This window comes from Labrus bergylta, chromosome 1 (assembly GCF_963930695.1).
Source record: "Labrus bergylta chromosome 1, fLabBer1.1, whole genome shotgun sequence".
NCBI classification, from domain to species: Eukaryota; Metazoa; Chordata; class Actinopteri; order Labriformes; family Labridae; genus Labrus; species Labrus bergylta.
In genome coordinates this window covers 18,622,771-18,633,773 of record NC_089195.1, presented here as the reverse complement: position 1 = coordinate 18,633,773, position 11,003 = coordinate 18,622,771, and the positions used below count along the sequence as shown (strand labels likewise).

The window sequence follows — 11,003 nt, the reverse complement described above, 5'->3', positions numbered from 1 at the left end:
CGAGCAAAGCTGGAAAACCCCAATCTAAAGAGGAATGATCCAGATGATCTTCACCACATCTTCTGCTCAGCGTGAGTGTCAAAGGAAGTCCAGAAGTAGTACACTATTGACTAACACCGCCATCTACTGTTGACTTTTAGTATTGCAATCAAAATGTTAAACTTTAAGAACCAAAGTCTGAAATGAATAAATAAAAGTAAAGAGATTGTATAAAATGTATTATTATTTATTCTATTTCAACATTTTATTGCCACTCATACATAAATCATACCAACTACAACCAAGTCAGACTGAGATGTTTACAAATCTCTCTTCACTTCATACTTTATTTCATGATTAAATATTTAACAACCTCCTGATGGACGTTATGGGCCAGGATGTTTAATGAATTTTAAATCCAATTAGTCTCTTATTACAATTATATGTGTCCTTTGTTTTTTTTACCAAGCTGTGCTGTGGCACACAAAAACATGTGCTGGTTTTATAAGAATTGTTTGTGTTAAAGAGGTTAAGTGCTTAAAAAGCCTCATGAAATATCGGTGGAGAAATTAGACCCATCCGAGATGGCTGGTCATTCTCTCTTGTAGCTAAATTTATAATTTGACCTTTTTTGTCTGACTTAAACTGACTCACCTCACTTTCTTTTTTAAACAGTTACTGTCTGCAGAGCACTTTGTGACTCAGTGAGTGGTGCACTTTATTCCACAATAGCCCTCTGTAGTCGTCTTCTTGTTCCTCTTCCAGCAGTTCTTGAGTTTATCGGCTCAGCACCTGTCTGCGTTGACGGGCCTGTTTGCCAACCGCAGCTTCAACAATGTGCGACTGTGTCAACACAAATACCCCTCTGCCACTCTGTTCCTCCTCCTCACTCAATCCCCAGCACCACAGGAGACAGCATGGAGTCCAAGACTGTGGATTTCTTCTCCTCCTTTACCACGTTTAACCATGTTTTGCACCTGAATAGAGAAGAAAGCAACTTAAAAGGTTTGACATATAACTGAGGCATTTTCTTGTGCAGGGACTGGGTCATAGTAAAAGTTTAAAATAACTCAGGTCAAGTGTCTAAAGCCACTTGACTACTATCAATCATGACTTGGAGTACAGATTTAAAGAGTAGAGTTGAACTCCCTTTGGATTTGTTGTTTTCGAGTCTGTGTTCAAATGGATGGGACAGTTCTTTATTCAGCGTGTTTATGTGTCTCTTAGAAGCTCAAACATGTTTCATATATGTTTTTTTTCTTCAAGTGAACCCCTCCCTCTCCAATCGTTACCGCTATAAATACGTGGTTGAAGAGAAATGAGCCCACCAACTCAGGGAAGCTATGTGTAGAGGCATTATGCCGGAGTGTCATCGCAAGAGTGCAACTGAAGAAGAACCAACAGACTTTCAAAACAGAAGAATAGACTTTATATGGCCTAAAAAGACAAACATATCCCAAGTGAATCGACTTTGAGGTGCATAACATTGCTTTAAAATGGATCATATGATCGTTTATAAGCACTCGTCTGCTGCTCTCACTGCCTTACAGGACCCTGCTGGTGCAACAGGATGTCAAGCTATTTCACAATGTATATAAAATGCGTAGACAAAAACTGAAACAGTATATAGAACAGCATCTGTTGGTGTTCAATCTGCTTTCAAACAATCTGGCTTTAGATGCATGAACAGGGATGGTTGTTACCATTTTGCTGAATGTAATGCGTGTTTGTGTCTGTGACAGTTTGAAGCTCCCACCTGTTTATCAGAGTGTCAGCTTAACAGTTTCTTTAGTTTGGAGAAAAAGCCTCCCTCCTCTTGCTGCTGTTTCTGCGTTTCTTGTTCCTCCTCTGAGCTGGTCGCCTTCGCACCAGAACCTGCTGTGCTGCTGCCCCCTCCTGGACACAAAGATACTCTACATGAACTTCTAATGCCATGCACCACTATATGTATTTATGTGTGTCTTTAGACTAGTGTGGAGCGATGTTTTTTTTTACTGAATGGTGCCGCTAACCTGGAGAAGGAGTGACACCATTGACCGTCCCCTGAACTTCCATCTCCTCTTCAGCGTAACTGAGCAGCAGAGAGCGCTGCTTACGAGTCAACTTCCTGCAGGAACAAGACAACAAAAACACAATAAATTATCAAAAAATTTGATAAATGTTAACAATTCACAGTGCAAGGAGGTCATAATAATCAGCAATAAATGTATTGCAGAGAGGATTTTGACGCAAAAGGGATTGTGGCATTTAAAAAGTAAGAGAAATATTTGTACTTCACATGCATTTATCATTGAATTAAGCATTCATGTGAAATTGAGAAATTGTACAGTTTAAAATTTAAAAAAAAGATCACTTTGTCTTCTCTTTCACCGTCAAGACATTTTTGAGTGTATATTTGAGTCTACAATGAATAAGGAATAGTTTCATTTTTAATATTAAGACTGACTTACTATCATGATTTGCATTACTAAGTAGAATCTATAGACTGTATATATATATATATATATATACACATGGACATAGTCTCAGTGACATCACCCATGGGTTTCTGAAGCAGACTTTTGAAGCCAATCGATGGAAGTTATTGGAAATGATGTCTCAAAGTAACTTTCTGTCAAACTAGCAACAAACAAAGAGGTGGAGCCGAGGAAGTCCGTAATCCTCCTGACAAACAGCTACAAAAAGCCCACCTGTCTGTCGGATCAGCTGGCTCCCAATTGTGCTTAACTCTTACCCTTCATAAAATAAAAATGTATTACAAAAATTAAGCCCCTGTACAGTGTGTGACACGAGACATTTTTTTGAACCAGGCTGTACACATGTTAATTTCTGCTGTCAAAATTAACACTTTTAAAAAAGGGGTGTGAACGGGACTTCTGAGGCTTATGGAGCCAGCCTCAAGTGGACACTATAGGTACTGCAGTTTTGAGGACTTCCGCATTGACTTCTTTTTTTCAACAATTGAGGTTTCCACGTGGTAGAATCTTGACATAAATCCAGGCGAGCAAGGCTAAATAGGTTTATTGACATGTGATTGAAAAGTTTCTGTTTGTTTCTCTTCTTACTTTGGCACTTTGATCTTGATGTGAACGTAGTGATCTCCATAGCTGTAGCTGTTCATCCTCCGAATGCCTTTGCCGTGCAGCCGGATCACCTGATCAGGTTGACAACTGGGAGGAATCTGAAAACATACATGACATTTAAACAGAGAGCAGACAACTGAAATGTTTCTCTTCTGAATCTCTGTGTATGAAAATGGGTTTTGAGACCAACAAGTGTCTGGTAGACATATCTAGAAAAAAGATAAATAAGGACAGCATTTGATTAAAAGTTATTTTGTAAGTTAATTTTATGCACCTTGTGTGGTGAAGGCATGGCACACTGACTTTTCTCCCCGAAAAGAAGTCAGCGTATTCTTAGTATGAGACATATTAACAAAATTCAGAGGATAGAAAGAAACCAGCATTATAGCCATGCTGTATACTATGCAGCCTTTGTCCTCACTCACCACTATACTAATGGTTTCGTGGAGGCCCTGTGATGTGGCTGTGCCCCCCAGGATGGCCTGAGCTATAGAGATCAACACGTCTGAATGGATGTCCACTCCATTACGTCTGAATACTGGACTTCTATGCACCTGTATGGAGATATTCAAATGTAACACATGAAAATCCACTTCATCACAATTGTATTGCTATAAATGTATTAAGTCCTTGAATATTTCTACAAAACTCACCCTGAATGTAATAAGGATTTCTTTATTGCCTACTGACATGCGCACAGTCTGACCATTTTCCACTCCTACAAAAAAATGTCAACGATTACATTTCTTGAGATTTGTCATTATATAACATTTCTATTTCCAATTTAAAACAGGTTGAATATAAATCTGGATCTCTGAAAAAGCTTTTTTTATATGTGATATATGTCTTGACTTGTAGTGGAGACCTACCTGCAGGTACAGGTACATTGACCGTCTGCCTCTTCTTCATCTGGCCTGAACCTCTGCACAGCGCGCAGGGTGTGGTTATGATCGATCCTTTCCCCCCACAGCGTCTGCAGGTCGTACGCATCATGAAAGGACCCGTGTTGACTGACTCCTGCAGGGGTGAGACAGAGAGTACGTCATATCCATACAGCTACAGATGAATAAAAAATAGAGGTGCATGCTGGTAACTATAATCAGCTGATTTTCAGCCTGTTCAGCCATTAAATCCGTTACCCGTCGGTCCCCTCAAATTTAGCCGACTTTGTGTTCACATAAATGAGCCATGCACCACGGGGCATGAACTTTACACAAAGTTGTTAATGCTGCAAATTAGAGACTGACGATTAATCGGCCAACCAATAATATCGGCCGATATTAGCGTATCCAGTGACTATCTGTATAACCATCTTAATAACTGGTGAAATGCGATGCAATGCTGTGGAAACGATGTAAACGCATCACACGACCTCTCAGACTTTCATCTACTACTGCACGCTGAGCTAAACCAGAGTAGGTGAACATGATTTCATGCGATGTAATGTGACGTGTTGTTGGGAGGGATAAAAGGTTTTTTTTGCAGATTTAATGAAATGAGACACTTTATTCTCTTAAAAAAAAAAAAAAAATTCAACCTGCAAGTTACTCTTTATCAGTCAGTGGTTTGTTGTTAACATGTTAAATCGACTTTCCAGAAAAGTTACAAGTAGTGGTTTAGCTGTAAAATTATAGTTCTTTAAAGGAAAAAATGCAGAATCTGCCAAAATCAGAATCAGCTGGTAAGACCTTAAAGGTGCACTATGGAGATTTGGAAGTGAAATTTGAAAGTTGGAGAAGTGAAACAATTTGATGCTAAATTTTCTAAACTGAATACACAAACTTGACTGAAAGAAAAGAATGGGTCCCTGAACACTGTTTAGAGCTGAAAAGCTACCAGGAGAGTTACAGTTTCACTGTTGCGGTCCCCCCCCCACCATAACTTCTCGCATAGCATTTTATCTTCAGACAGAGTTCCAGGGACCAAATTTTTCTCTGAGGACAGATCTATACACTTCTTCAACTTTCACATTTGGAAATAATGGAATCGGACAAAGAAATAGCAAAAATATGAACATATGATATATTTATGTATTAATAGCCTAACAAGTTAAAGTGTCCTGCTAACAGCCATTGTCACCTGTTGGTCTGCCACTCACCATGCCTGTGCCGTTACAATAGTGACAATGAGACACCTTGGTGCCCGGCTCGCTGCCCTTTCCACCACACCTCGGGCAGTTGTCATCAATGTTAATATTCAGGTCCTTATTCGAACCCTTTGCAGCCTCTGCAAACGTAAGCTCCATCACATACTGTGGAAGAAATATATACATTTGATTACAATTTATAACCTGTTAAACTGAAAGCAAGATTCCTAACTTCATTATCATAAAGTTTTAATAGCTGAATTTAAAAAAGAATGTTTAACATTTAATTCAGATTAATAACAAAACATGTTAGGGTTTGGTTTGTAGGTGGAGATCTGACCTCGGGTCTTTGCTCGAACATGTTGTGAATGTCTCCGAAGCCCATTCCTCCAGAAAAATCTCCAAAGATCTTCCTGAAGAGCTCCTCGGGGTCTACATTGGTCCCCCCCGCTCTGTAGTACTGCTGCTGGCTTTGTCCAGCGCGGCTTGGGTCGAAGCCTGCTGCTCCGTACGTGTCATACTGCTTCCTCTTCACCTCGTCACTCAGAACCTTCACAGGAAAACAAAAGAGCAGGGACATTTAGGAATTACTATTCAAGTTTGAGTAACAATTAAGTGCTGCTTCTAATAAAATACTAACTCTTTCACAGCTTTATGTCTGTGAATAGAGACGTTCATTATTTTTAACACGTGTAATGGTTGTGTACCTCATAGGCTTCAGCCAGCTTAGCAAACTTCTCTTTGGCGTCTGGGTCATCTGGGCTTGTGTCTGGGTGATACTTTTTTGCTAACTAGAGAGACAACAAGTAGGAAGACAAATGAAGATAGAGAAGAACATTGGATGTAAAGCTCTTTAAAAAAAAAAAGTAGCATCACAACATTTATGGTGTCGAAATATTGTAACACAGCAGATATTTTCATGCAGCGTAACACAGGAAGAGTAACTCTGACCTGGTAATAAGCCTTTTTGATGTCTTTCTGTGTGGCAGTTCGGGAGACACCCAAGACTCCATAGAAGTCGTCCTTGTTTGACAAATAGCTGCTGGTGTGAAAAGAGTGACTGGTAATGCAACAGGGACATCTCGAGCCTGTAGAGAAAAAGGATCCAAAGAGGACTTTATAACCCAGAGCACAACGACTTTACAGACACTGATGAGATATCTGCACTGTCGAAAAAGTAGGTGGCAATTTGGTGAAGAGAAAGACATAATGAGGCAAGCTGTTTATCTTTTAATCAGCAAGGTCATAGATATCGTGTGTGTGTGTGTGTGTGTGTGTGTGTGTGTGTGTGTGTTCCTGATTTCTCCTGTCAGCTAGCTTACTGTTTGCACTTAATGAACTAAAACACTGAAAAAGAGTGTATTCACATAACAACGGTTCCAATAACTTAAACATTTGTACATCACCACAGTAAAAGTTGCTAGAGGACTTTTTAGCTGGCCATGAAAAAGACTTAAATTAATACTGATGTCTTTTTATGAGCCACAGAAGCAAACAAGACAATCAGCCAATGGACTGACCATTTCTCTATAGTACATTTTAATGCATGAAGCTGCTGCTGCAGGTCAGTGTCAGACAGTGTTTAACTGCATGCTGCCAAAACAGACTTTTTCTTTCTTTCAAATTTTCCATGGCAAGGAAAACAGGATGAGACTTTTTGTTGAAAAACACAACCGGCACATGTACAGGACACAAATCAGCAAAGATAAATTAGTAACTGCTTTGTCCACGGGGGTAGACAAAATCGAAACAAACAAAAAAACTTCCTCTCAGTAGTTTTGAATACTTGTCAATTTTACAGAGACATCCTTGAAGAACATGTTTTTTTTTGTTTTTTTTAAACAAAGCACACGTACCAAGTATCAAGGATTGTGAACAATGTCTAATTCATTCATTATTAGATCAGTAAAAACAAAGCTCATGAGGTTTTCAACATCACATGGTTCTATTTGTTCACAAGTTAATTATCTTCCTTTTTTTTGTTTTTAAAGATTTATTTTGGGGATTTTTATGCCTTTAATGGAGAGATAGGACAGCGGATAGAGTCGGAAATCAGGGAGAGAGAGAGAGTGGGGAACGACATGTGGGAAAGAAGCCACAGGTGGGATGTGAACCTGCGCACTAACCACTGCGCCACCAGCGCCCCAATTATCTTCCTTTATAATAAAAACAGTGACATCAGTCTCACAACACTCATTTAAAGCACCAGGACATTGAAAGTGTGGTTCAGTACAACTTAACATTCACCTTTTTTTTTTAGTCGCTCGACAACCCAGAAAGTCACCCCAGGAAGTGTACTGATGTACGACTGTGGACACGGTCTGTTAGAAGATCATTGTTTGCCGCCCTTACAACATGTGCTTGTCAATCAAACAGTTGACTGAAGTACATTTCAGAATCAGAATCAGAATCAGATTTAATGGCCAGGTATGCTTACACACAAGAAATGTAACTTTGGTGAACTGTGCTCTCTTATGTACAAAGGTATAACATCAACTATCAACAATAAACACAAAAAGCAAAGTCTAAAATGTACAAGACTAAATAACATAATAGTGAAGTGGTGAGTCGTGCAAAAGATCCTGAAGTAAACATGATGAGGTAAAGTTACAATATTTACACTGAAAGCGTGCGTAGCTTGATAATATAAATTAAATTATATATAAATATATATATATGTACAGTCACAGAGACAGCTCTGTTACAGAGTTACGTCACAGGTCTGACACTGATTGTTTAGAGTTCATCAGACTGACACAGTGTCGTGAACACTGTCTGTTTACTGTCCCAGCAGCAGCAAAGTGGTTAAGGAACCAGATGATGCTGACACAGAGAATATGAGTGAACAAGGTCAGTGTGAGTGAAGTGACTGATGACAGTAAACACTCACGAGAGAGTCATTACATCACACATGAAGCACATGAGGAGTAATGGACTTTAACTTCATGTGGCGTCACACTCCAACGTAATACAATAAAAAAAAAAAGCCTTTACGACAGGTGTGTGATGTTTACGACAGGTGTGTGTGTGATGTCCATCAGTAAAGTGACGGAACACCCCTGATGTGAGAAACTTGTGGAGTGTTATGCTAGCTGTTAGCTTCCTCACCTGTCAGTCCTCTCAATGTCACCAACTTTCCGTGTGTCCAGGAGCTAAAGCCAAATGCTGTCCCGCCCCGCTGCGTCTGCAGTAATGTTGCTGAACAAACTCCCGCAAAGCTGGCAGGGAAACTTGGAAAACCACTGTTACGATAAGCAGAAGAAACAGATGTTGATAGCCAGCGTGAGGAAAACCGGGCAGCGGAGGACGCCATTTTTTCGCGTCTTCTTCTTCTTCGTCTTCTTCGTCTTCTTCTTCTTCTGCTTCTTTGAGGCTGTATTTCAGAATGCAAACAACGAATTGGTACATTTCCGCCACCAACTGGTATGGAGTGTGAATCAAAATATTTATTGTGTAATACTTTTCTGTAAAAATAAATCAATAATAATAATAATAATAATAATAATAATAATAATAATAATAATAATATTCTTTTTCCTTCTCCCCCTCGTCCTTCTCTTCTTCGTTTGATTTCCAAAGAGTTTGATGTTCTTTTTTAACATCACAGGTTGCTTATTGGGCTGAGGAGGCTCTTTCTTACTGTACCTGTACCACTAGTGCACACAGGTGCATGTGTACTGTACTAGGTCAACCAAGTAGGCTTAAACTTTTTACAAGCAAAGTATTTTAGCTTCTGGGGGGGAAACTGTTTTTTTCTAAATATTTTTGTTTATTTTGAACATGGTACTTAAAAAAAAAATAAAATAATATTGTTTATTGAATAGATAGCTTACCATTGAAAAGCTATTTTTACCAGTTTGAAATTAAGTGGTATATTAAGTTTAAGCTTTAAGTTGTATTAAACTGACACTTTATATTTAGGTTAAAATGTTTCGTCTACTTGCACTGTTGTTAATTTACTGCTCTGTGTGCCTTTGAATTGCCCCCTGGGGACAAATAAAGTTTTTTGAATTGAATTAAATTGAATATATTGTTTTATTTGCCTGTAAATGGAAAACAGAAGAAAATCAAGAAAATATAGTATAACTAACAGTGATGTAGAGGAAATACACAACAATATGAAACAGTGTCAACTGAACGCAACATTGTGACTGTGACTCATTTTGAAAACAGAGAAGTTAAATTCTCAATTAAGCTGTCAGAAAGGAGGCAACGTGTCTGAGTATTTTTTCAGGGCGCAACACTTGCTGGTCAAAGTCATCCAAAACAGTTTCACTTTATTGTTTTAAAATTGTTTTTTTCTTTCTCAACCTCTGTCGTTAGTCAGTTATACTTCAAGGTCCTTGGTTTTCATTAATGTTCTATCAAATGTATTGGAGAATGATTAGATTAAAATCTAAGTGAATTTAAAAGGCTTTCGCTCCATTATTTTTCCCTAAGACCATTACTTATTCCCTGTTTAGACAGTAGATGGCGATACAGAGTTGTGATTGGGTGAAAATGCAGGTTCATTGAACCAGTTGACTAGGTCATGTTATGGATCTGACTTGTATTTGTTAAGAGTGATGATAAGAATTATGACAAATATAAAGGTTATTACAACAAGAATTACAAAATGTTCCAGTGACCTTCTGGTTCTCTGAGACTGAGCAGACAATAAACTATGATGGGACACTGACATTAGGGGGTGAGGTTTCAAAGGTCACTCATGAAAGAGTCTTTACAGGCCCAAACAATGTGTCTCTGCATCTATAAGGTGTCAAGACCAGGCTAGACATCATTATTTTCAAAGCATGCTGGTTTGAACATTTCTTTATGAAATGGCAGAAAAACGTTTTTTTCCCAGTCTCATTGGAATTCAGGATATGCTCGAATAAGTAAAAAAAATAAATAAATAAATAAAACTGTACACCATAACTGCCTGATAATTCCTCTTATATTTAGCAGTCAACACTAAGTAAAGAGACTCTGCCATACAAGGACTGTGTGACAATCAAAGACTAAGGAGAAGATCAAAACTTTTCATGTCTCTTGTTAAGTCTGTTTTTTGGGGGGAAGACGTAAATGTTGAATGGATGTCAGTGTGTGACCTGATGAAAGAGAAGCTCCCGCTCTCTCTCTGTTTTCCCTCCTTCCTACCCGCCATCTCTTGCTCATTCCCAGCCATCTCCAAGGCGACCTTCAAAACAGCATCCCAGCTGTGTGCGTCGCAGAGGAATGTATTAACAGAGGAGGCAGACATTCGCCACTCAGCGATGTAAATCTAACTGAAAACTACATTATTTTACCATACTTACAAAGGCTTGTATTCAACACAGACTAAATATTCAGTTATGGTGTCTGAATATTAAAGTTTGCATTCACAGCTTTGGAATATTTTACCCCTTACATGTAACTGGTTCTTCTTCTCCGGTCGTTCTTAGCTTTCTTAATCCCTTAGGCTATGGAGATGAAGGGTCTGAGGTCAAGTCATCACAGCAGTAGGAGGAGGGGGAAGGATGTCAATCTTCACTCATTTACTTAAACCCCTTTCCGTCCACCTCTTGACACACACTAAAACACAAAAAAAACCACCATGTTGTCCTAAAGTATTGGGTTTAGAGTAAGCAGCAACTTCTGTTGTTGAAAAGTGAAGCCAAATCGGAAGTGCAAAAACACAGTTTCCAGAGTATCTCAAGGCTAGCTGCAAAAATTGATGGAATCCATGTTAAAGCCCACATTAAAATATGCATTTAATGTCAAATGCCAATGACTTGTTAAGTTGTGAGATTGCTAATGAATTATTATTATTGGGAGTAGTTTTCTGTACAAACTTCCATGTTAAATCTTTATTGTTTGGCGATGCATTCTAATGA

At 38.7% G+C, this 11,003-nt stretch overlaps 1 protein-coding gene across 2 annotated transcripts; it reads right to left on the bottom strand.

Annotated features, from left to right (window-relative positions):
* Nucleotides 1-203: 203 nt before the first annotated feature.
* Nucleotides 204-8,496, bottom strand: LOC109991298 (dnaJ homolog subfamily A member 3, mitochondrial-like). Of its 2 annotated transcripts, XM_065955651.1 has the most exons (12): nt 8,257-8,495; nt 6,100-6,236; nt 5,856-5,939; nt 5,489-5,698; nt 5,161-5,313; nt 3,932-4,079; nt 3,716-3,780; nt 3,488-3,616; nt 3,045-3,160; nt 1,992-2,086; nt 1,736-1,875; nt 204-956 (listed from the first exon to the last, which is right to left on the bottom strand). In XM_065955651.1, exons 1-11 carry the CDS (start codon nt 8,459-8,461, stop codon nt 1,751-1,753), a joined length of 1,467 nt encoding a protein of 488 aa, XP_065811723.1. In that variant the 5' UTR covers nt 8,462-8,495; the 3' UTR covers nt 204-956; nt 1,736-1,750. The 2 variants fall into 2 exon arrangements, with proteins under 2 accessions (XP_065811723.1, XP_065811726.1); XM_065955654.1 differs by lacking the exon at nt 1,736-1,875 and having other exon boundaries at nt 8,257-8,496.
* Nucleotides 8,497-11,003: the final 2,507 nt, after the last annotated feature.